Source organism: Aethalodelphis obliquidens, unplaced genomic scaffold (genome assembly GCF_003676395.1).
Source record: "Aethalodelphis obliquidens isolate GAN/ISIS:26980383/991018 unplaced genomic scaffold, ASM367639v1 scaffold71, whole genome shotgun sequence".
Lineage (NCBI taxonomy): Eukaryota > Metazoa > Chordata > Mammalia > Artiodactyla > Delphinidae > Aethalodelphis > Aethalodelphis obliquidens.
In genome coordinates this window covers 5,641,120-5,668,247 of record NW_020838015.1, presented here as the reverse complement: position 1 = coordinate 5,668,247, position 27,128 = coordinate 5,641,120, and the positions used below count along the sequence as shown (strand labels likewise).

Here is a 27,128-nt window from a genome sequence, read left to right as displayed (position 1 = left end):
CCATGTATATTTTAAAAAAAAAGATTAACAGAGAAGTTGGGAAAAAGAAACTGGTAAACTCTAAAGAATCTAATTTTAAAACAAAATTTTCTATTTCCTGTCAGGCTTCCAGTGTTCAAAAAAAAGTGAAATGTACAACTTAGATAATATCTGGTGAACTCTGTTCTGCACAGACTGCCTCTTTATTGAAACCTCCTGTGGCATCATAAAAGACTCACCTAGACATCTGTTAATGAAAAGCTGGACAGCAAGAAAGAAGTAATAAGGACATTTTATCTCTTTGGCAGTCTTCTAATAAAAAAACATGAAAGGAAAGTAAGTTCATTTTAATTGATGAAAGAAACACGGATTTCATCAAGTTGGAAAAGGCAGATAAACACTGCTCGGGGCAAACAGCATTCCTCTGTGCTTCTTGTTTAAAGATGCTAAGCATCGCTCTACTGGATGAATTAGGTTCACGATAATTATCTGTTTTCATATTTGGTTTCCCTAGATTAGCATCATTTCTGATCGATAAGGGAATATATCCAATGATGAGCACAGTGCCTGACACAGAGCTGGTGTTCAATAAATCATTCTGGAATGGATGAATAAAAGAAAATGCAAGATCTCTTCCTGCAGGAATTTATTATCTACTTGGGAAGAGAAACACACACACACACACACACACACACACACACACACACACGATGCTTCCTATCATTTTCTTCATTGTTAATATTTCACTCTTATCTTATTTTTCATTATTAGTTTTGTAGTATTTGTAATAAGTCCTAAAGGTGGTCAAAAAAGTTCTCTGTAGGGCTTCCCTGGTGGCGCAGTGGTTGAGAGTCCGCCTGCAGGGGACACGGGTTCGTGCCCCGGTCCGGGAAGATCCCACATGCCGCGGAGCGGCTGGGCCCGTGAACCATGGCCGCTGAGCCTGCGCGTCCGGAGCCTGTGCTCCGCAACGGGAGAGGCCGCAACAGTGAGAGGCCCGCGTACCGCAAAAAAAAAAAAAAAAAAAGTTCTTTGTATCCTGGACTGTGTCCAATTTTTCCAAGTCTCCAGCCTCAAGCTTTCCTCCCAACTCTGCCTGGAGTGCTCATCTTCCTCGGCAGTTGATTAACTCCTCTTCATCCTTCAAGGCTCAGCATAGTTGATGCTCCATAAATGCTTGTATAATGAACAGACATCTTATCATTAAGATCACCTTGAGATAGGTCAGGGGCTCTGGACCGTGGAGCTGGTTCTGAAACTGATGGGGAGCAGAGGCCTGGAGAAGAGTGGAATGTGTTCAAGGTGTGTGGTCCACAGACAGCAGCACTGACATCACCTGGGGCTTGTTAGAAATGCAGCTTCTCAGGCCCCATCCCAGACCTGGGTGATTTGTACCCACATCCAAGTTTAAGAAACACTGCTTTTAGAGAGGGCTTCCCTGGTGGCGCAGTGGTTGGGAGTCCACCTGCCGATGCAGGGGACACTGGTTTGTGCCCCAGTCCGGGAAGATCCCACATGCTGTGGCCGCTGAGCCTGCGCGTCCGGAGCCTGTGCTCCGCGGCGGGAGAGGCCACAACAGTGAGAGGCCCGCGTACCGCAAAAAAACAAAAAGGAAACACTGCTTTTAGAGGCTTCATTTTGCCGCATGATGCCAGGGGAGAAGATGGACCTTGGCAGTTACCCCACCTAGGAGGCTGAGGACCCTGAACAGGCCTGGACAACTGCCCAGATGTGTCTCTAAAGGCTCCTGTTCCCTCCACAACCAAGGCTTGAGTTCAAGCCATTTTTGGCCTCGTAGAGCACAACGTAACTGATTACTTTTGTCTGGGGAAAATGCTGTTTGCCAGTGAGTTTTCTCCGTAAACACCATGGAACTGCAGTTCCTCTCCTGGCCTTGCTGCCCGTTGAATATCGAGAAAGGATAGTCAACCTTCATTGGACTCAAAGTTTTATATGCCCAGGCCTCTGGCTGACTTTGCATTGCTGGAACCAAGCAAAGGACATTCCAAGCAGATCTCACAAGCATCCTTTCCACGCATCCCGTCCCACCCTCCTGGATGTGTGATTCTCTTGCAGGCTAGGTAAGGGGACAGAGCGTCCACAGCTAAGGAGCCCACAACTTCAGGGACCTGTGGATGGAAGTGGATGAGTAAGACTTGACAAGGAAGAGGCCAGCACAGGCTGCCTGCTGGGTGAGGCAGTGGGGATGTGGGCTCAACATTCAAACACAAGAACTGTTTTACACCAAAGCGTGAGAGATGGAAGTTTCCAGAATTCAGCTTAGAGCTGGACCAAGACTTTCTCTGCCACCAGTGACTTCTTAGTCACAGACATGCCCAAACCCTCTTCTAGCCTGAGGGCAGCAAGAGCTCAGAATTCTTTGGCAGCAAGTGGATACATGGACTGGGGTGGGATGAGATAGAGGTGTACTTCAGGCTTCATCAATTCACCAGACCTGGAGCCAGGCCCCCACCAGGCCCACAGCTTCCCTATTCTGAACAGAAGCACTTCACAGTTATTTCTTGAAAAAGCCACACTACACTGCTTCTTTCTGCTTTTGGTTCTCAGAGGTGGCTTTCCGGGTGGTATGAAGAAGTACACCTCTGTATTACTTAGAGCTGCCTCAGCTTAAACATCTGTCATCTCGTTGAATCATCCTACGTTTGGCAAAGCCCAGGCCCATGTCCCAGGGCCATAACTAACTCCCCTCGCTGATTCAGGGAGGCCTCTGAATGCTGCCCTGACCATCCAAGGCCTCACCCTGACACCACCAATTTCCTGGCTTCCTGCCTCGGCAGCTCCCACAAAGGGACACACTGGGTTGCTCAAGGAGCAGCTGGCTGTTTTGATCACTTGCAAACATGAGACTTTTTAAGATAAACTTTAGGTGTTGCATTTGCAATACTAGGGAAGAACCTGCTTGAGTTCACCGTGGGCATAAGGGCAGGGAGAGTGGGGAAAGGAGTGGGTATTCGGAAGCAGGTGAGAGGGGTTGGCAATCCCACTCAAGTATATGCCAAGGTAATGGCAATACTGTGTGGTAGATCAAGGTGGGTCTTGGAATCTTCCTGGCTTTTTAGAAAAGCATTATTTCTGGCTTTTTATCTTGCCTTTGCCCCTCGCTAACTACTTTATCTCACTTACCTCATCTGTAAAATGGGCTGTTGTAAGGTTTAACTGGGAATTACGCATGTAAAATGCTTAGTACGGTGCCTGGTACCAGAAAAGCCCTCATTTACTGTTTGCTATTCCCTCTACTGCTCCTTTCCAGGGAGTCACTGGGGTGCTGGAGGAAGACACCCAATCTGCCATTCTCCCAGCCCCAAGCTGAACAGCGCACCAGGGATGCTGATGGGAAAATACCGTGCAGCGCAGAAGGCCAAAGGGTGGTGGTTCCGGGCATGGACTCTTGGAGGCCCTAAGTGACCTCTCTGCTCCGGCGTCCGCCCTCCCCAGGTTTGAGCGGCGGAGCTCCGGGCGGGGTCGGGGGCGGTGCGCTCCAACCAGGCCGGCGCGTAGGCGGGCGGGCGGGGCTCCGCGACCCGACGCCCTCGGCCGGCAATATAGCCGCTCGGCTGAGGCGCTAGTGCGCGGGGGCAGCGCAGCGGGCGGGGGCCGCGATCCAGACACCGGAGCAGCTGGCACCGAGGTGGCCCGGAGAGGGACGAGCAACATGAGCAGCAAATGCGACGTGGTCGTGGTGGGGGGCGGCATCTCAGGTCAGTGGCGGCTGCGCGCCCTCCTTCCTCCTCCCGGGCTCCGACAAGTGGCCGCCCAGGGAGGCACGCAGGGCGGCAGTGGGGCGGGGTGCCGCCAGGAGACCCTAGACCCTCCGTGCGCCCGAGGGGATCTATAGGGTCCCGAGCGCGCACACGGAATCCTCCCTCGGGGGAAGGATTTGGTGCGCCCCTGGACAGAAGCCGAGGGCTGGAAATGTGTTGAAGGTCTGGGGCTGGACTTTGAACTTTCCCCCGGACAGCTGCCAAGCCTGAGCTAGCTGGAATTTTCAAATCGCGGGGGAAGAAAATGGGCAGGGGACAGAGCCTTACTAGGGGGTGGCATAAAGGTCAGTCACTTTGTTGCAGCCTGACCTGGACACTCTACATCCTTACTTGGAGCAGGCGTGCACCACTGCGTGTTGTTATTCCGGAACCAGGAAAACGACCTTGAACAGCTCCCAGTTCAGAAAGGATTGGACCCTGGGGCAGTCGATTACCAACGACCCTCCTCACCCTGATTCTTTGTGGTTCCACGATTGCCATGTGTCTGCCTGGGGCTGCAGGGCCTTCTTGTCAAGTGCCTCTTCTCCTCTCATTCCCTCCTCCCCCCACTCAGTGGCGGTGGCCAAGAAGCCCAACAGGGATGGGGACAGAAACTACCCTCTTAGACACGGGGGGAGAAGCAGGGAGAGGGGCCGTGCACACAGCAGGGCCCCCAAAAAAACAGAAGCCAGAAGAGGGATGGGGTCAGTGGGGGAACCCACCCTCTCAGGAGGGTCAGGCGGATCCTATGGGATGGAGTCAGTGGAACTAAGCAATGCTTCCAAAACAGCCTGGCTAACAGACCCCTGGCGATGCTTTGGCCGAACCCGCAGGACCTCCTGGTGCTTGAGCCGTAATTAGGACACCTCCGCAACCCGTGAATGTGTTGGCTAAAATGTGCCCTAACCAGATCTCAGGAGCGGGGCTCCACCTTGTTCCCTGTGGGGCGGGCAGGGCAGAGGTGCTCTGACTCCCTTGTGCCAGGTGAAGAAACCAAGGTGTTGGACGTTGGGTGCTGCTCTTCCACTCCAGCCTACCTCACCTTTGAGTCAGATCTCAGGGGTTACCACTTCTGTCTGCCCGGTTCCTCCTGAGCTCACCCATGCCAGGCTCTGTGGCCGGAGCTGCAGGTACACAGGTACATAAGCACAACAGCATGCTGCGGTAGGCTAAGGCTATATAGATGCCATTGTCTTTCAGTATTTTTGACATCTTCTCTCCTAGAAGAACTTGGACTCAAAATCATATCTACCTAGGTGTTTTAGAAAATATCGCTAGGTGCGCCTCCACGCTGCCTTGCACAGCGCCCCATCTTAGGGAAGCTGAAGCCTCTCTTTCTAGGTCCCCAAAGTCCTTTTCTTGCCCAAACTATGTCTAACGGGTTCAGATTCTTCTGTTTTCCCTCTTATTTTGGCCTTTCTGATTCATACTCCAAACCTTCAAGCTCACTCAAATTATTCATGTTAGACTCGTATAGGAAAGATAGATAAGGTTTTAGCTATTTTTTCCAACAGTGATGAATCTCTACTCTGACCCCCAAACTCTCCAAACAAGGGACTGGTGAGTAGATCTGCCTTTTCTCAAGAACCTTACATAGAATAGGCATTGTTCTACATGAGGATAACACCAACTAGTCATAGCTAGGTTACAAGGTTCTTGTGAAAGGTGAGTGAAGCAATGTGTGTGAAAATGGCTTTGCAAAGTCTGACATATGTATGACACAAGGTCTTGCAAGAGTTTTGCTCATTTATTCAAACAGTAGGCATTAGGGCCAGCTGCGGTAGAGGATGCAAAAATGGGTCACATTGTTCTCGTCCTGGAAGATTTGTCCATTCAGGAAGGGAGGTGAGGTATCCAGGCAAAGACAATACAAGGTAGAAAGCGGCAGGTGTCACAAGAGGGGTCCACTCATTAATTCATTATCCATTCATTCAAGGAACATTTGCTTCCTGTCCCACATCTTATCCCAAAGGGAATGAAAGGTGAATTAGGCAGAGCCATTGCCCCTGGGGTAGTCACACGCTGAGGCAGAAGGCAGAGTCATGAACAAGTAAAACTAATGACCTATGATAGATGCCTTAGTAGCAGGAAGTTCTAGGCAAAGTGCGTGTCCAACTCTGCCTGAGAATATCTGGGCAGACTTCACAGAGGAGGTGACACTTGAAGTCGATCTTAAGGAATGGATAGGAATTCACCAGGAGACTAGATGAAGAAAGTATTTGAAGCTAAAGAGCAGCTTATATAAAATCACAAATATGTGAGATGTTCTCATGCTTAGGAAACATAAGAACTTCAGTGTGGAGTGTTGGGGGGACTTGTGAGAGACCAGGCTACGAAGGTGGGTTGGGAGCCTTGTATGTCATCCCACAAAGATTTAGTTCCTTCTGAGGTCAGTGAACAGCCACTGATGATTTTTCATTCACAGAGTGGCATGTGTCAAGTGACAGGAATATGGTGATGCAAAAAGAAGAACAGGCTTGGGGGAAAGATGCGACATCTAGAGTTGGAGGTGCTGGGTGAACTCCCAGGGAGAGATGTCTAGCAGCTGGAAGTGCAAGGAACAAGTTGGGCTGACAGAGTTGTGTGACAGAGACATTTTAGTTGAAGCCACTTAAGTCCATGAAATGACCCAAACCAAGAGCAGAAAGAGAAGAGAGGATGCCTGGGACAGAACTGGACAAGGGCGTGCTTCCCTCCTCCACTGGGAGGAAGATATTGCAGTCATTCTTTTTTCTTTTATAATAATAATCTTTTTTAAAAACTAATTTATTTATTTATTTATTTTTGGCTGCGTTGGGTCTTCATTGCTGCGCGCAGGCTTTCCCTAGTTGCAGGGAGCTGGGCTACTCTTTGTTGCAGTGCGCGGGCTTCTCATTGCAGTGGCTTCTCTTGTTGTGGAGCACAGGCTCTAGGCACATGGGCTTCAGTAGTTGTGGCACGCGGCCTCAGTAGTCGTGGCGCACAGGCTTAGTTACTCCGCAACATGTGGGATCTCCTTGGACCAGGGATTGAACCCTGGTCCCCTGCATTGGCAGGTGGATTCTTAACCACTGAGCCACCAGGGAAGCCCTACAGTCATTCTTTATAATTTGATGAGAGAGATAGGAAACTGAGAAACTGAAAAACACTTAGTTAACCTCAGATCTTAGCTCAGATGTCATTTCCCCGGGGCAGCCTTCCCAAATCCCTCTAAATGGGATTAGATGCCTTTGTTTAATTTTCCTCTGCCATCTTGTTCTTTTCCATGAGTTTTTCATTGTTCATATATTAATGTCATTTCTAGTTCAATATCTTTCTCCACTAGGCTGTAAGCCTCTGGAGCCCGGGGAGGTGTTTCTTTTTCTCCCTGAGAACCTCTAACCCCAGCTCCAGAGCTCTGCCTGGCCCAGTTAGCACTCAAAATGAGTTGAATTAATGAACTTTAACTTTACACCAACAAAGCAGCAGTTGATTGGATCTGATATTCACATCCATTCACTACCAATCCTTTTGCATGTCCTGCCAAATCATATTGAGAATGGGAAAAGTGGTAAAATCAGAATTTGGGGATTAGTCGGTGACTGACACAGTGGTTTAAAAGAGTCTGAATTAGGGGCTTCTCTGGTGGCACAGTGGTTGAGAGTCCGCCTGCCGATGCAGGGGACACGGGTTTGTGCCCCGGTCCGGGAAGATCCCACGTGCTGCGGAGGGGCTTGGCCCGTGAGCCATGGCCGCTGAGCCTGCACATCCGGAGCCTGTGCTCCGCAACGGGAGAGGCCACAACGGTGAGAGGCCCGCGTACTGCAGAAAAATAAATAAATAAAAATTAAAAAAAATAAAAGAGTCTGAATTAGACTCTGTTTTTTTAACTTTGTTAATTATTAAACTTGGGACATTCTGGTCATTCTGGTCATTCTCTGATAGTTTGCAAAGCTGTCAGCAAATTTTAATCACTCCCCTTGGGATAAACAGGTGTACTGGGGGTACAGCTGGTTAATATGTAACTTTCTTTTTTAGTGTTTGCAAAATTCCAAGGCAACTATAGAACAGCTTTTTGTTTTTGGAAATGTGTGTGGTATATAAATGCACGCCTCCTGAAATCTCTTTCCCCCGAGGAGCAGCTCATCTCTGGAGACTTGGCAGAGTAAATGGCATTTCCCCCATGGGGCTGGACAGCAGCATGTGGTTTCTGTTCCGAGTCTTGGTTTTAAAGTTTGGTTTGGTAGAACCATGGAAACTATCTTTTGCAATTCTGGAATGGCTCTTGCTCAAGCCTCAAAATAAAAGCTAAAAAGGGAAACTTGAAGCAGAAAGGAGAACTTTTTTTCCCCCCCAGGCTTGAGAGAGGAGATCTGGTCATGTGAGGGTGGCAGGCACTTGGCTAAGAGTCTGGAGGAATCAGAGCCAGCTTTCCAAGTGGTAACCAACACTTGGGAGGTGATCTGCGCGGCCAGGAGGGCCAGCTTGTTGCTGGTTGGCAGGAGTGGCCTGGGCGGGGGCGTCAGAGAGGGCTCACGAAGGATCATGAGTTGAGGGACGCAATAGGCAGACGTGGCCTGTATGTTAGTGGTAAAAGCCCCACCTCACCTTTGATGAAGAAAGATGGAGAACTTCCCTGGACTCCTATGACCCACCTGAATGTTCTAAAAAATAGTAATCGGGTAGAAGTGCTTGGAAATTTGTATATCCTGGTCAAGGACAGGATATAGAGAAGCAGTATGGCAATGTTTAAGCAGCATACATCAGACATCAAACAGACTTGTTATGAATCCCACTTCCTACACTTACCTATTGTGTCACCTTAAAATTTCCCTCACCTCTCTGCTCTTCAGCTGCCTTATCTTTATTTTTTTTAATTTATTTTATTTATTTATTTATTTATTTTTGGCTGCGTTGGGTCTTTGTTGTTGTGGGCGGGCTTTCTCTAGTTGCGGCGAGCAGGGGCTACTCTTCGTTGTGGTGCGTGGGCTTCTCATCTCGGTGGCTTCTCTTGTTTCGGAGCATGGGCTCTAGGTGCACAGGCTTCAGTAGTTGCGGCACACGGGCTCAGTAGTTGTGGCTCGTGGGCTCTAGAGCACAGGCTCAGTAGTTGTGGCACACGGGCTTAGTTGCTCCACGGCATGTGGGATCTTCCCGGACCAGGGCTCGAACCTGTGTCCCCTGCATTGGCAGGCGGATTCTTAACCAGTGCACCATGAGGGAAGCCCCCAGCTGCCTTATCTTTAAAATGAGACTCCTAATGCCTTTATTGGCAGAGAGGTTGTTGCTAGGATTAGAAAGAATGCACATGAAGGACTGTACACAGCGGTCATTATGGTGTCAGCTTGTACCCTTTGAAAAAGACATCTTTTTTAGCTCCTAGGGTTTTTTAATCTGTGGGAGCAGAGGCAGGCACCTCTGTGTAATCACATCTCCCTCTTTACTAACCAGTCATTTTTCTTGCTGTGAGGCATTTATAAGGTGGCAACAGGATGCAAGGTATATACGCGGGCATGGTTCCGGCCTCATCCTGCCCCACCCCCATCCCTTCATTCCCTCTGGTGCGGAGCCTGAAGAGCTCAGGCTTACCTTGGGCTTCAGAGCCACTAAACCCACTGTGTTCCTCTTCAGAAGACATTTTAAAAGCACTAGATCTGTATCTCATCACTACCCCAGCCTGGCTGTTATTCCGATTCTGTCCTGGTCCTCATTTTCAGCCACCCGACTCCTGTCTTAATTATAAGCAATAGTAAATGGGACTATTATTTATGTCTTTAATAATATTAATTATTTAATAATAATAAAAGAGCCAGCATTTTGCGTGTTGTCTATATGCTAAATTGAGTAACAGTGAGGTGATCCTAGTATTAACATCTGCTGAGCACCAAATGAATTCGAAATCTTCGCGTAGAAATGTGTTCTGTGTTTAGAATTTCTGACATGTTTATCTCTTAAATATATATTAAAAATAATTGGAGTTTAAGATTTTTCTTTCAGTTTAGCTGCTGACTTTCGTATATCGTCTGAGTTCGTAAATCACATACAAGCCAAGAAAGTAGGGCTGCGAAGCAGCATCCCTGTGACAAGATAATATTCCATGAGTGTGTGTGTGTGTGTATGTGTGTGTGTGTGTGTGTTAGGGTGTGTACATGCACAGCCACTAGCCATCCCCTCAACCCAAGGTTTGACAGTGGAGTCGACTGGCACACTGCCATTTCAGATCCATTAGTGGTTAGTGGCCATGTTGTCAGCCTGATTAACAATAATAGCCAAGGTCTACGGTGTGCTTGCCAGATGCCAAGCCCCATTCCAAGCACTTCACATGCATTTTCTCTTTTAACCCTTTAAACTGCTTTTTGAAGTATTATCCCTACTTTCTAGATGAGAAAACTAAGGCATGGAAAGGTTACCAACTTTGCTTAAGGTGGCACAGCTGGTTAGTGGTGAAATCACAATTAACGCCATGCTCTTAACCTCTATGCTCTACCGCTGCTGATTTCTTCTGCTCCCAGAGAAAATGTCACTGCAGGAGCAGTTAGTTCCAGCCTCTTAACCTTTGCCCATCATCAGAGCAGCCATTTCCTCTGTAACAATAACTTAGAATTTGTTTTGATACAATTTGTTCACGCTGGAACAATGGAAAAGACATACACACTGAGTAATACAACTGATATGTATGGCATCAAAGTTTGAAAGTCAGCTGGTTTAACAGCTCATACAGCTTAATATTAAAAAAACAAACAACCCAATCCAAAAATGGGCAGAAGACCTAAATAGACATTTCTCCAGAGAAGACATACAGATGGCCAACAGGCACATGAAAAGATGCTCAATACCGCTGATTATTAGAGAAATGCAAATCAAAACTACAATGAGTAGTTGACCTCACACCAGTTAGAATGTCCATCATTAAAGAGTCTACAGACAATTAATGCTGGAGAGGGTATGGAGACACTGTTGATAGGAATGTAAATTGGTACAGCCACTATGGAGAACAGTATGGAGGGTCCTTAAAAAACTAAAAACAGAGTTACCATGTGATCCAGCAATCCCATTCCTGGGCGTATATCCAGAGAAAACGCTAATTCGAAAAGATACATGCACCCCAATGTTCATAGCAGCACTATTTACAATAGCCGAGACATGGAAGCAACCTAAATGTCCATCAACAGATGAATGGATAAAGGTGTGATATATATATATATATATATATATCTTATTCAGCCATAAAAAAGAATGAAAATGCCATTTACAGCAACGTGGATGGACCTAGAGATTATCATACTAAGTGAAGTCAGACAGACAAATATCATATGATATCACTTATATGTGGAATCTAAAAAATGATACAAATGAACTTATTTACAAAACAGAAATAGACTCACAGACATAGAAAACAACTTATGGTTACCAAAGGGGTTAGCGGTGGGGAAGTCCGCTTGTAAGTCCAAAAAGTGAGCCAAATTGAGAGGCCCTGTTCAGAATGAGTGTTCTTGTCCCCATAACAGAATACTTTGGAAGTTTGCTGAGGTGAAAAATGCAGCATTACCATTTGGCAAAGGCCCCAAATTTGTTGGGCTTAGCGTTTTAGGACTGTTTCTGAATAAAAGTCATTATTTCCCTTGAGAATGGTATAAAATTCTTTCCTGACTTTGACCATCCAAATCCCGTAAATTCCTCGTGAGCTAAAAAAATGTTTGTTCTAGGGAATTCCCTGGTGGTCCAGTGGTTAGGACTCCGTGCTTCCACTTCAGGGGGCACAGGTTCAATCCCTGGTCTGGGATTTCAAGTTCACAAAATGGGTCCATCTTCAGTCTCCTCGGTTAACTCAGTAAACAAAGGCACTACAGAAAACCAAGTTCCTACCCTCAGAAAACTTAAAATGCAATTGGAGACACAAGAGCAGCACATATAGGCAATAAGAAAAGACTAGAAATAATAAATAATTGAGTTCTGGGGCCTTCCCCAGCGGTTCAGTGGTTAAGACTCCGCGCTTCCACTGCAGGGGGGGGGGGGGCGTGTTCGATGCCTGGTCCGGGAACTAAGATCCCACATGCCACGCGGCGTGGTCAAAATGATAATAATAATAATTGAGTTCTGTACTGGGGGACCCAAGAACTAAGTTAGATAGAGGAAATCACTGAAGACCCCAGGAGTTGGAGAAGTTCTCCTTAAAGGAGTGGAATTTGAACAGTTCCTGAAGAACAGTTAAGGTTTGGGGTCGGTAGAGAAGAAGAGAGAGGCTTTAAAGATGGGAGGAATAATATAGAGGCAAGTCTAGACTAGTAGGATGGGGAGATAATGGGTAATAAAATTAGAAGGAGGAGGGCAGTATCAAGCAAGGAAAAGCAAAGTGAGTTGGTTACGTTTTTCCGTGGTTGGAAAGAAGGAAGCATTGACCATTTTTACTATAAAGATAAGATGGGCAGTTGTGTGCCTGATAGGTGAAAGAGGGCAACCCGAGAGCCAGGGCAGCCAAAAGATGGGTAGTAATTCAGGAATAGGTTGAGAGGTGATCAGCTGTGTATAATGAATTGAGTTATCCTGAAGCTCAAGGAAGGTTGCAGGAGAAAGGGAGGGGAGACAAGAATGGAAAGAAGTATTTCAATGGTACACTCTCCTTTTTTCTATTTTGCTGAGAACATGCCCAGAAAAGAAGTATCACAAAAAATAGTATTTCCCCCCTGAAGTTTTAGAGTTGAAATGGAAGGACTTGACTGTATTTTTAAATTTCCTTTTTTAAAAAAATAAGATCAAAGAGGTTTTCTTCCTAAGGGTTGTGACCCAGCTTACTAAATGACAAACACACATCTTGGGCAATCTCAAACACAAACTGAATAGTTCATCCTGTTTTGTAACATAAAAGCTGTCATTGAAACTTGTTGTTTTGTGAGAGAGAGGGCAAAATCAGAAAGCAAGTTCAGGTAGGTCTGGCCTTTCAAATGTTAGTTATGTTACCATAGCCTCCTTTTAATGGCATCTTAAATGTCACGTTCTAGTTAATTTCAACCTCATGTCAGAAGTTTACACTCTTGATCTCATGTCATCTCATCCCTTACCTGGGCCATTTTTCACTCTGGACTCATCATCATCATCAACATTTATCAGAATTCCACAACAGTGAAGGTGTCCTTCTAGGTCCTTAGTTTTATTTGCTCTCCTTCCAGCCTAAATAATCCCCCCTTTTCGTTTACCTTGCAGACATTTCCAATGATTCTTTTATAGTGAATTTGGAATCCTGACCTCATCTTTTGGAATTGGAGCTACTTTTTATTCCTGTGATCCCAGTTGTGTTTCTGTCTTAAATTGTTTCTTTATAATTATGTTTAATTCTATCTCCCTTCTTTGGGTTATTTTCCAGTTGAAGCAACGCGCTCTTTGGAAAAGTTTTGTTATCCAACACGGCTCCCTTTCAGATAACTTAGGGTAAAGTGAAGAATTAATAATCAAATTAATAACCAAAGTTTCCTCGAAAATTTTTAGGACGAAAGGCCACTGATGTAAATGAAAGATGAAATCACATTCCTTCTTGGTTATTTACAGCTTAAGGAATTTTTTTGGAGATGTGGGAACATTTTTTTAATAAGGTGAATTGCAGAAATAATATATATTTATTGTGAAAATCTGTAAGTTACAGAAAGAGACAGAAAGAAAATGAAAATCATCTATAATTGATTCCCCCCCTACACACAAAACAGCCACTGTTACTATTGTCACCTATATTTTCTTTTTGCAAACCATCTACTGTATTTACTGCACTCGCTGGTAGTTCTTTTTAAATAAATAACATATTATGAATGTTTAACCATGTCTTAAATGCTCTTCTTCTATACGATCTTGATAACTTTATATTATTTCATCTGATTATATTTATTTACCAATCTTCTATTGCTGAACATTTGTGTTGTTTCCAAATTTCTGCTATTTTAAACAAAGCTATTATGAATATCCTTATACCCAAACCTTTGTGCATAACTCTGATTATTTCTTTAGGAAATTCCTAGAAATAAGTGTTGGGAATCCTTTTAAGGCATTTAGTAATGATTACAAAATTGTCACTCCAAGAAAGTTTCATCAGTTTAAGGTGGAATTTTAATAATGGGCTTCTTAGTTACTTCACTAGGAAACCAGTATTTTTCCCTCTCTGACACAGCACAGAGAAAACCATCATTCTTCACCAGCTCAGTGTTGTAATTTAATGAAATTGTATGTGCTAGGTTTTGTAAATGATCTTTAGTCTTGTAAAATTTCAGTGGTGGCAAGTAATTCTTGCTCTCTACGACATGCAGGCAAACCACTTTTGCAATTAATGCTCTATGCCTACCATGATTTACTAGGTCTTTATATATTTTTATAGCGCTTTATAATTTTTTGAATACCATTATCCTGTGCTTCTAGAAGTTTGAGATCATTAATTAGATAATTCTGTTGCGTTTCAGTGCAGAAAAGAAAAAAGGATAGTCCTGTAGCAAACCATTTTCTATGATTATTTTTACCCGTCTAGATAAGACATGAATATAGCCTTGGTCCACAGTCTATTGTAAAAGCCGATCAACCAGCTGTTTCATGTTTTACATTTTAATTTCCTCTCTAGTTTGCATTCAAATCCTATGATAGATTTTGGTTTATTTAGGAGTCCTATAAGATACAGTTGATTGTTTTCAGAATAGCCCTTTTATGCTATGCCAGTTAAAGAGAAACAGCCCTTGTTAAGTACTGATGATAAGCACACGTAAAGGCATACACTCAAATGAGTTATCCTCATTTCATCAAACATGTTTTCTTATTTTGTTGTTTCTGCAGGGGAGAAAAAGAAGTCAGGTTTGCCCATTCGTTGATTGATTGATTCATTCAATAAACCCTTATCAAGTGCCTTATTTACGAAGCATTGGGCTAGGCGTGGGAATATGCAGATGGGTAATCCATGTTTCCATCTTTGAAGGGTACACCAAGCAGAGGGAGGTGCATGCAGCCACATACAGGTGAATTCTCTGAGGGGTGGTGTGTGCTGAGAAAGATAAGTTCATCTGGTTCTGATGACACAGAGGAGAGGAGGATGGCATCTCACCTCAGGGCCTCAGAGGACCCAAAGGAAGACTTGGTGATAGGATTTATTAGAGAGATAATTAGCCAATTCAAATATTCTGCCATAAAATATAGCGTTAAGTGGTTGAAATTTAAATCTACATTCTAATATACGCATGGCATTGAAATTTCAGGTTTGTTCTTCTTGCCGTTGGCCTTGAAATGGCAGTGTAGTGGATGCTGTAGTGGGCTGCCCAAGCCCCCTTTAGGACAGTTATTCCCCCATCTGCTGAGAGTGTTGGCTGCTGCTTTGTTCACAGCTGAGTCCCTCTCTGGAAATTGCCCTTGACTGGGGGGAGCTGACTTCCTGCAACAGATGTGGGGATATAGAGGCCTGGCCCCCTTGCCTTGCCCCTGGCCATCTCAGCTGTGGAGCCCCCTGTAGGATTGACTGAGGCCTATGTTGTGACTGCATTTCAGTTCAACTTCTTCCTCTGTCCAATCCTGCTTCACTTACATTTTTACTCGTGTTGAACCCTGATAAAGCTTCTATATGCAAATCAGGTTCAGAAGCTTCTTGCCACAGACCCTAATTTAGTCAGACAATAATTGAACAGCATTTTTGTTCTGCACATCACAAGATGCTCTAACCACGAAGCTTCAGTCAGTTGGAGGTGGAGGCCATTAAAGGATTTGGCCCTTTCCAGGATGCAAGATGCCAACAGGGCCGGGGAGGGTGGTAAGCCTCATCAGTTCTGGATAACCTCTCTTAGGTGTCCTGAGAGTCCTTGGAACGGGGTGGATGGTGGAGGCTGACCACTACACTGGCCCATACAAGCTCTGGGGAATTCAATTCTCTCACCACTCTGTGTGCTGATTTAGAGGTGAGATTCATAGGCTCTGATCTGGACTTGCTACAAATGTGGATGTCTTTCTTTATTGGAGAAATTTGTGGCAGTGCAGCCAAGGCATAAATTATGAAGCAGACACCCCTAGTCTGTGGAGACGATTCAGGTCAGGAGCCATCCATCTCTCCCAGGCTACCATTTTGGATCCAGCTCAGATTCTGGGTTATTGGCAAAATGGTGCTGTTGGTGTCAACCTCTGTTCTTCCCCTAATACTACAACCATTTCATGCAGCTTCCTGTAGGATTTCTTATAGGGAATTGTAGATACTGAAAGTGATTCTAGAAATGGATGATGGAATCCCAGAAGGAGAAGAGAGAAAGTGAGGCTGTGAGGGAGCTGTTGGTAGGATTTGAGTGGAAAGGTTCATAGATCGAGGGTCTTGGGTTAAAGGACATTGATATGAGATGGATTTGAACGAGTGAACTAGAAGGATAGACGATCGTGATTGCAAGGGAGGGTGCTGTAGAGTTTGGACAGGTAACCTTTTGACTGTATTTCTTGGAAATGACCATTAATAGCATTTAAATGAGTTGCAACATTTTGAATCGCCATATCCAGAGATAGTATTCTCTGTGTGATTCACCAAACAATTTAAAGGCCAGAAAAATGAATGCCTTTAAAAAAATAGTAATCTGCTCTTGGTTTTACAACTGGGCAGAGGACACAGCTATTCATTAAGTCCAAGTTTAGGGATGACTTAAGTCTAAATTTAGGGAAGGCCCATCTGCTGGATTGAGAAAGGCAGGAATCCTGTGCTTTGGGTTCTGAAGATTCTAAGCAGAGGTCTTTGTTCAAACTGCACGCACATCACTGAAAGGATAACCCCTCAAATGCTGACTTGTGTGTGACTGATGGACACAGGATAGGGAGGGGACCCAAAGCAAGGTGCCCAAGGACTGGCAGTGCAGAGCAACAGGGAGACAAAGAAAGACTTTCCCTACGAGCTTACTTATTTGAAGATGATTGGAAAAGCATGGAAAAAGGCAAGGGCTATATATAATTCAGCATTACATAAAGTCCAATAGGAACAACACATTGTCACATTCCACGGCAAAACAGAGAGAGGAGAGAGAGAGAGCCGGTCCTTCCCATGCCCCGCCAAACCAAAGATTATAGAGCTAGACTGTTAGTATTATGATGACATTGACACTTTGAGGATTCTGTTCTCTGATGGAAAAAGATGAAGCACATTACTTATGGAAATGTCTGTAAAAGGAAATTGTGGGCTAGTTTTTAATCCTGTGATTCAGCCTCTTCTGTTTACTATCTACTGAAAAATCTTGTCTGGCAGCATGCCAATCTTTCTGTCCATCTGCTGCTAGCCTTTGATTGAGAAAACATTGAGGGCCTTCTACGTGCCAGGTGCTAGGAATGAACAATCAGGAGACAGTTCCAGTTTAACACAGGCGGGCACACACAAGGAATCACGTTAAATTACATTTCTTGTGCCTGTTTATTGTTGATGCATGCACAAAAATGTCCCTTTTCAATGAAAGAAACCTCCGTGTACCTTTCAAGAGATCACCCTTGGACCAAGTTAGAATAGATGCTAAGATAACTTTGGTTTGGGTTTCCAGGTGTTGTGTCCTCTGTTACCTTTTTTAGTCTTACTCATAGATGGTGTGATACTTCTGGGCTTAGGAGGGGTACGGAGAACATCACAAATGCCTTTTCTGTCGTCAGAAATCGGGTTGCATGCGGGAACGGCCACAATCTGAAAGGAAATCACATGGGTCGCCCTAGTCGATAAAAGGCAGAACATCCAAAATACACTGCCTGTGATCTGCTTTTCTCCCCTTGTTCCTTTCTCTCTGATTTCGTGAAGAATATGTCCAGAGGGAAATGAGTTTTCTGTAGATAAATCAGTCTGCTGGTCCACAATATTGCGCTTCCAGTGGACAGGTCTGAGAAATGCGGAAAAGTACAAAGAGGTTGAGCTGACTGCAAGGTAGGCGAGGCAAAAACATTTTATGTGCAAAAGAAAAATCATCTGGGGCTTATGCTTGCTTTATTTCTGGACTTTATTTGTGAACAGAATACTATGAGAAGCTGATGGAAATGAGAGAGCATTTTTTTTCTCCTGTGTTCTTTTAAAAGGTGTATTTCAGTAAACAGATATTTTTTAAATATGGCTTCCTTTCCCATAGATGAATTCCTTTGACAGGAATTTATAGGTTTAAAGATTGCATGAGAGCAAATTTAAAACCAATCTCTAAAATTCAAAGCATTAGTGAATTGTAAATTTCCAATGAATATGTGTGTGTTAAGATATTTGAATACTTTTTCATAGAAAAATAGGGGTTTTTAAAAGTATGAGCAATTAGAATTTAAACCACTCTTCAAATCATGCATTCTATATATAAATTCTTGGCATTATTTTTCAATATTTTTTAAATACAATGGATGAAGACCTCAATGACAATGAAAAGTGATGCCTGCATTTTTCAAGTTACAAATAATTTGTAAAGTGAGAGCTTATTCAATCTTGCCACTAAAACCTTTGCATCTGTGTGAAGAACACGTGCAAAATATAGTAACAAAAATACAGTATCTGCCTGGTATTTCTAAAGGACCTTGGTTACATATAATTCCGTAAATATAAGAAAGGCAATATTAGGGGTTTTTTCCCTCCACAAATATATCCTTCCTATAAGGTGGTATGTGCAGTATTGATTTGTACAATTTTACATGAAGTGGAAAGTCAGAAATAGATGGAGCGTGGAAACACATTGAAAGCTTTTATTTCTCTCACACTGTTACTTGTCTGGTTGAGTATTGTTTCCTCTGTCTGGCATCTGAGCCTTGTGGTACAGCACAGTATAAGGGTGTTTGGGTCCTATAACCTGTTATTTAACTAATACTGTTTTCTAGAAGAATTCCCACTAAGATTTTTCAGCTTCTCGTGCTATGTGTTAACCAGGCATTTTAAACCATCACTTCTCATCACTCCCATGATCCCACCGTTTCATGCTTCCCTCCTCTTTCTCTAGCTGCTCCTTCAGCCTCCTGTGCCAGCACCTACACGCTTCACCTCCAGTGTTCCCTGTTTTGGGAAACAGAATCACCTTCAGACCAGTTTTCAAGTCAAGACCCTTGACACTGGTAGCAGACATTGGAGGGGTCCCGCCATCTCCCCTCGGCACCCATTCCCATATACAGGGACCTACGGCTACTGAGTGCTGCAAGTCTATGCCTGAGGGCTTTCTCTGGCCACTGGAACCCATAAGGGCTTCCACTCAGGACAGGACAGCAGTGGGGCCGGGTTAATGCCCCCAGGAACAGCCGTCTTCCTAAGACTGACATGATCAACCAATCCCCTCTTAGTTGGAATCACTAAGGTATGTTCTGCACAGTCTCCCAGAGGTCTCGAGTGGGATCAAGCCCCAGTTGCCCACAATAACAGCCTGCTAGATGCTGTGTCTTTACTGCCTACCTTCCCTTCCTTGTTTCATCTCCCCAGAGTCCTACCGGGGCTTCTTTTAGGTCACCTCCCAAATAAACTAGTGGCATCCAACTCCTTGTTTCAGGGTCTGCTTTTGGATATTAGATACTTTCTTCTTTTCTTATTCCTAAAGTCCTAGTTGCAAAATATAGCTTGGATCTGTCCACCTCACCGTCTCCGTGTCCCTCCAGACCTGGGGTTCCACACGTGGGACCGCTATAGTTCTGAGTCTGCTCGTTTAAGTCCCGTCATTTGGTCCAGCCCTTCTCCAGTCCACTCTTTTTCTTTTTCCTTTTTTTACTGTGAAAAAATATATATGTAACGTAAAATTTACCATTTTAAGTGTACAATTCAGTAGCAGTAAGTACATCTATATTGTTGTGCAGCCGTCACCACCATCCATCTCCAGAATTTTGTCATCAACCTAAATTGAAACTCTGTCCCCATTCCTCTCTCCGCTCAACCCCTGGTAACCTCCATACTACTTCCTGCCTCTATGAATTTGACTACTCGGGAACTTCATATAAGTGGAATCATACACTATCTGTCCTTTTGTGTCTGTCTTCTTTCACTTGGCATAATGTCCTCAAGGTTCATCCATCCAGTCCTTTCTTACACTAAAGGAAGAATAATTTGTTTTTAGTGGGGAAAGCACAAATTTGATGTTTCTAAGTTACAAAAATGTATTGTCAGAAGTGATGTAAACAAAGTTGTTCAAAGACAAAAGCTAACTACCCATCGGCCTTTATCCCATCCCAACCCTTCTGAGGTGACTTGTGTTGACAGCCTGGCACGTATCCTTCCAGACTTTTCTCCTGAAAGGATCATCTTTCTAAAATATAAATCTCATGAGGTTACTCGTGTGTTTCAGACCCTTTAGCAACCTTCCATTAAACCCAAGATCAAGTCCGAAATGATGACTGTGGCCCAGACACACTGCAGACCTGAGCCCTCCCTACAGTGGAAGCCCAATCTCCCATGACTTCTTCTGTTCACTGTGTAACCACACTGGCCCACCTTCAACTTCTCAAATAATCTACCATGTTCTCTATGGTCTCTGGCCTTTGCACTTGCTCTTCATGTGGATCTCTTCCTAGCTCTCCTACTGTTACTGAAAGTGGGGTCTGGCTGCTCACCTCTCGAAAGCCAATAAAGAGGTAAGGTTGGTGGAAAGGAAAGTTTGCTTTATGTCGGAGGCCGGCAAGCAGGGGTGGGAGGGAAGGGCAGAGTCCTGTCCAAAGGCCGACTCCCCCACCACTGACAATCAGGGGGCAAGAACTTTTATAAGCCGAGGGAGGGGGCCACATGCAGAAACAGCACAGTCAGCTCTGACAGTCATCTTGAAATTGGTCATGCGGTGGTCTGACCAGTGTGGTCTTGATTGTTTTAAGTACAGTTAGTCTTTAGTTCCAAGGTCGGTTCGTTCATATATCTTTGAGGCCAGCTCTCAGAATTGTGGCTGCTTATGTCATGGCTCCAGTCTGGTCATCATGTGGTTAACTTCTTCCACCTGTTGGGGGTTTGGTATCTATAAGACAGCTCAAAAAATATGGCTCTGAATATTATCTATAGCCCTTGAGGAGGAACTTTAAAGGTCCTTGACTATTTTTAATGACTAAACTATTATTAGTTAGTCTTGTTGGACTGTTTTCCTTTGTTTCTGCATTTTCTCACTTCTCTGACTAAACTTATTCTTTGGCTAAAGTTTTTCCACAGACAAAAGGCAGGTCGAGGACATGGGGGTCATGGACCATGGGGTCCTGCTCCGTTTTCCTCCTTCCTACCTACGACTTTGGTGACTCTTGATCATCTTTCAGAGTTTATTTTATAACTTACTTTTTAGGGGGAGGGTCTCCTTATCTGATAGCTTTTCCCACAAACTACACTGCACCCCCAGTTCTTCCTTCCTGTGGCACCTTGTCTTATACCTTTCCTGCCCTCCCTGGGATAAACTCCAGGAGTGCAGACACTCTGTCTTTTTCACCACCTAGCACAGTGCTTGCACCTAATAAGTTCACAGTAAATATTGATTGGCTAATTAAGCCTTTCTTTGAGAACCAAATTTAGAACTTTGGGTTTTAAATTTCATTTGGACCCCTCTGTGTTATCCCTCTTTTCTGAGTTACTTTAATGTAGTTATTATGATGGGTTAGTAACTATTTTTTCCCCAAGTAACAGGGTTCATTTTTTTTCCAGTTATACATATATGTGTATCTATTCTTTTTCAAGTTCTTTTCCCATTTAGGTTATTACAGAATATTGAGCAGAGTTCCCTGTGCTAGATAGTAGGTCCTTGTTGGTTCTCTATTTGAAATATAGCAGTCTGTACGTGTCAGTCCCAAACTCCCAATCTATCCCTCACCCCATCCTTCCCCCTGTAACTATAAGTTCGTTCTCTAAGTCTGTGAGTCTGTTTCTGTTTTATAGACAAATTCATTTGTATCATTTTTTTTAGATTCCTCACATAAACGCTATCATATGATGTTTGTCTTTCTCTGTCTGACTTCACTTAGTATGATAATCTCCAGGTCCATCCATGTTGCTGCAAATGGCATTACTTCATTCTTTTTAGTGGGTAAATAATATTCCATTCTATACATGTACCACATCTTCTTTATCAATTCATCTGTCGATGGACATTTAAGTTGCTTCCATGTCTTGGCTATTGTAAACAGTGCTGCAATGAACATTGGGGTGCATGTATCCTTTCGAACCATGGTTTTCTCTGTTTATGTGTCCAGGAGTGGGATTGCTGGAACATACGGTAGTTCTATTTTTAGTTTCTTAAGGACCCTCCATACTGTTCTCCATAGTGGCTATACCAATTTACCTTCCCACCAGCGGTGTAGGAGGGTTCCCTTTACTCACACCCTCTCCAGCATTTATTGTTCGTAGATTTTTTGATGATGGCCATTCTGACTGGTGTGAGGTGATACCTCATTGTAGTTCTGATTTGCATTTCTCTAATAATTAGCGATGTTGAGCATCTTTTCATGTGCCTCTTGGTCACCTGTATATCTTTTGGGGAGAAATGTCTGTTTAGCTCTTCTGATGATTGGTTAGTAACTATTAAACCACCTAGTTGGCTGGCAAAATTATATTTTTAATGAAGGGAATGTCCTCGTTTTCCCTGAGTCTTCTTGTCCCATTTTCAACATCCATGTGCTCAGCACTTATTTGATGACAGCTATGACTCTAATCTACCATAATATAGGCCACAGTCCCTTATCTGCAATTCCCAAACACCCAGAGCTCTGAAAATTGAAAGTATTTTCAGGAGCTTTCAGTAAGAGCTGACCAGAACTGATGTGTCTGGTTTGCTATTAGTCATATGTTTTACTGCAGACATAATAATGCAGGTGATCTCAGAGTGGTTGTCCCAGTTGTCATTAGGACTATTACATAATATACACCTACGTACTGTTTTGTCACTCTAAAATCTGAAAAATTCGAAGTTCTGAAATGCATTTGGTTCCCAGAGTTTCAGAACAGGCCCATCTTTAAAAATATAAACTAGGGGGCTTCCCTGGTGGTGCAGTGGTTAAGAATCCGCCTGCCAATGCAGGGGACACGGGTTCGAGCCCTGGTCTGGGAAGATCTCGCATGCTGCAGAGCAGCTAAGCCCGTGCGCCACAACTACTGAGCCTGGGCTCTAGAGCCCTCATTCCACAACTGCTAAGCCCGTGTGCCACAACTACTGAAGCCCTCCCACGGGCCTAGAGCCCGTGCTCCGCAACAAGAGAAGCCACCGCAATGAAAAGCCTGTGCATAGTAACGAAGAGTAGCCCCCACTCGCCGCAACTAGAGAAAGCTCTCATGCAGGAACGAAGACCCAATGCAGCCAAAAATAAATAATAAATTAATTAATTTAAAAATATATATATAAACTAGGAGGATGGTATACTTTGGAAAATATAATACCAAAAATGAAACAGTCATACATTTATTCTGTTCATCATGAGGTTTTAGTTTGTTAGTTGGTGGGTTTTTGCTAAGGAACACAATTAGTTCATCGTTCTCAGAAACGACCTGAGTATTCCCACCAAACTTTTCAGCAAGAATTCAACATGTAGGAGTACCAAGAAAGTTTCCAATTTTAAGCTTTCAGTACTTTGGTGGCAGTGCTTCCATGGCGTCTGCTGTTCTGTCCCTCTGAGTAGGGCCATCATGCTAACTGAACCCCAGAGGACAGTAGGGTTCCCTACTCACCAAAACTTGGCTGACTCTGGAACCTTCCATCTGCTAGTCTCTGCCAGCTCTAGTGTCCCTGCTCTGATCCCCTGAAGCCCTTGCTGCTGTTTCCATGGACTGGACACGCTGCAGTCGCCCCATCCACAGCACTGCACTGGGAGGTGCTCCTTCTACACCTGTAGGCTGAGGTCTCAGAATCCTCTGGTTGGAACCCCAGGGAAGACAGTGGCTCCAGAGACCCCTGCTCCAAAGGCCACCACATTTCCCATGCAGCCTGGTATGTAAAGATGGGCTGTAGTTATTATGGCAGTTGAAGGAAACTCGGCATTATTTGTAAAACCGAGTCAACAAGATCTAATTCTAAATCTATTTCTGTTTTTTCTTTTAATAACTTGACCAATTATCATCATTCTAGATCTTTCTAGTGGGGCAAGATATGGCTATTGTTTGAGAAGGGAAGAAAGGGTAGCATGTATCTTGGCTTGGGTTCCCCTAGAAGCTGACCCTAAGACAGAATGTGAGTGCAAGTCATTTATTTGGGAAGTGATCCCAGCAAACCCCAGAGGGGTTTGGAAGCCTAGAGGAGGTAAGGAAGTCAAAAAGGATGAATTTTCAAGCCTGTTTCCACTGTGAGTGACTGGAGCTCAATCCTGCTGGGGACCCCGGGGGAGACAGTGGAGGATACTCCTCATTTATCCCCACTGAGTTGTGAGGCAGAGTCAGTCAGGGGCTTAAGTAGGAACGAATGAGGAGGGGACGTAGGGGGGTGGGGCATGGACAACACCTGTTACAACATCTTTCATTAAAACCTCAACATAACTTTAAAAAGGAATGATAATAATTGTAAACCTTATCGAGTTCTAAAATTTCATCTTCTTAAAGTTTTTAAATGACAGCTTCGTTGATATGTACAATTCACATACCATACAATTCACTCACTTCCAGTGTACAGTGTAATGGTTTTTAATATATTCACAGGGTTGTGTAATCATGACCCCAATGTAACTTTTGAGTTTTTTTGGCCCCACAAAAGGAAACCCTGCACCCATTTGCAGTCATTCTCCATTCCCCATCACCACCACCACCATCACTACCCGCCTACCCTCAGCCCCTGGCAACCACTAATCTACTTTCTATCTCTAGATATTTGCTTGTTCTGAACATTTCATATAGATGGAATCATACCATAAATGACTTTTATGTCTGGCTTCTTTCACTCGGCATAATGTTTTCAAGGCTTATCCACATTGTAGCATGTATGAATACTTCATTCCTTTTTATGGCTGAATAATATTTCATTGTATGGATAGACCACATTTTGTTTATCTCTTCATTAGTTGATGGACATTTGGGTTGTTTCCACTTTGGGGCTATCGTGGATAGTGATAGTGCTGCTATGAACATTCATGTACAAATTTCTGTGTGGACATATGTTTTCATTTCTCTTGGTTAGATACCTAGGAGTGGAATCGCTGGGTCATATGGTAACTCTATGCTTAACCTTTTGAGAATCATCTTCCTAAGATTTTTTAAAATTTATATAATATATATAATTTATAATGTATATAATTTAACATATATATAATATATATAACATATATATATTATATATATAACGTGTTAACTTCTGCTGTACAGCAAAGTGATTCAGTTATATATTCTTTTTCATATTCTTTTCCATTATGGTTTATCACAGGATATTGAATATATTTCTCTGTGCTGTATATACGGTAGGACCTTGTTGTTTATCCATTCTATGTATAATAGTTTGCCTCTGCTAATCCCAAACTCCCAATCCATCCCTCCCCTACCCCCCTTGGCAACCACAGGTCTGTTCTCTATACCTAAGATTTTAAAATGTCATCTCCAGTGATTTTCTGGGTACCACGTAGTGGATGCACCTAGAAAGATGGTATTTTGTGTTGCCTTCTGGGAAGAGAAGTTGACTGTATTAGTCCAGGAAACTGGAAGGAGACAGGAGGGGCTTGACCAGCTAAGCTGCCTGCTTCTCCCGTATGCTTTTCCCAGATGGTTGGGACTGGAAGAGATAGATCCTTGGGGCAAAATGCCCCAACATTCACAGAAAAACCCTGACCAAAGAAAATACTTACTGGTGTATTTAAGTATATGCTTATATATAAAATGTGTATATTTACATGAATATATTTATGTGTATATTTAAGTATTATATTTAACATATAATAAGTATTTTCCTTAGTAGCAATTTTCCTATGAACGTTGGGGCATTTTAGTTGGCCTGTGAGCCTGGAATACAGATCTTGATGCCAAATTCAATCCCTTAATGGGTGAGCGATAATTGCATTGTATTCGTCAGTTTAGAAAGCACAATATAAACAATGTCATTAAGTTCCAAAATTTACAGGGTAATCTAATAAAGATGTATTGGTGGTGTTCAAAGAAAAAGCAATTAAGGGAAACAGCTCCTGAGCCTTGAAAAAATAATGTACATCCTTCGCTCTTTTCCCCACTGTCATCATTAGGTTGTAATTGAAGTAAATTTCATAAAATTTCAAGTAGTTGAGTTTATTTTTATTAGATTTGATATACAGCTTTGGGAAAGCACTTTTGTCAATTTACTTGCATACAATTTTTTTCTGAAATAGGGAAGGTTAGTGACAATATAAAGGCAGATAGACTGATTTACAGAGAAGTTTTGCAATTATGTAACTCTAAGTGCTTAATTTTAGGTCTCTAAAAAGTATAAATTTATAACAAAAAGTCAATCATTTATACAATGAATCCTGGAAATAGCCCAGTAAATGAAACTACTCATCACAACTAATAATTTTTTTTTACTAATTCTGGATGAATTATTTTCATAAGTTTATTTTCAAGTCTTATCATCCAAAGACAACCACTCTTGACATTTGGGTATATTTTATTTCAACCTTTTTTCATGCATTTGTTTGTTTTCTCTGTGTGTGTGTGTCACACATTTATATTTATAGTCATAGAACAAACACAATTTTATATCTTTTCACCTGATATTAAAACATAAGCATTTTCCACATTATTACAGTCTTTATGAACACAATTTAATATCAAATAAGCTTACCATAGCTTACTTAACTGATACCAGATTATTGGACATTATGTATTATGTGTGTGCACTGTTATTATAAACGACACTGCACTAAAGATCTTTAGGAATGATATTTTTTCCACATTTGATATTATTTCTTGGAATTGAATCATAAAGTAATAATTTCCGATTTAAAGATATGGATACTTTAAAGTTTTTGACAGATACTGCCAAATTGCTTCTCTCAAATGTTTTACCAATTACTATTCTAGCCAGCTTTGTTTCATCACATTGTTGACAGCCTTTAATATCATCCTTTTTTTACAATCTTTCTCAGATTGCAAGTGAAAATGGTATTTCTCAGTTTCTCAAATTGAGAGGTGAAAATGGTTGTTTTTAATTACTAGAAAGTTGAACATTTTTCTTGTGTGTATTAGTCAATTACATTTTCTGGGAGGGCTATTTTTATTTCTTTTTTTTCTTCATTTGTGGTTAGAATCTGGGGTGGAATCTATTCTTCTTTTTGAATAAACCAGTATTTACATATATGTTTCTTGGTTACAGTTAAAAACTTTAACCAAGATGTTTAAATGCTCTTTGAGAACGATTATGCCCTTCTAATGCAGGTAGTCTTCTGTGAGCTTCTCGACCCCTTCCAATGTACAGATTTCACACCCAGGTGTCTGGCCAAAAGCCATGGGATGATTCTGATACTGCAATTAAAATGGTTTAGTCCAATAAGTAGACTTCCTTGAACATGTTTTCCTTGTGGTATTATTCTATGCAAAACTTGTATTGTGATTCTGCCACTTTTACAAAC

General features: G+C 43.1%; 1 protein-coding gene across 2 annotated transcripts in view; it reads left to right on the top strand.

Moving 5' to 3' along the window:
* Nucleotides 1-3,530: 3,530 nt before the first annotated feature.
* Nucleotides 3,531-27,128, top strand: part of MAOB (monoamine oxidase B) — a 107,242-nt gene continuing 83,644 nt past the window's right edge. Inside the window, exon 1 of one of the 2 annotated variants that reach the window (XM_027091522.1) lies at nt 3,531-3,698. In XM_027091522.1, the coding sequence (XP_026947323.1) occupies nt 3,653-3,698 (46 nt within the window). In that variant the 5' untranslated portion in view covers nt 3,531-3,652. Of the gene's footprint in view, nt 3,699-14,555; nt 14,681-27,128 lie in introns of those variants that run through there. The other variant, XM_027091521.1, reaches the window with a different exon arrangement.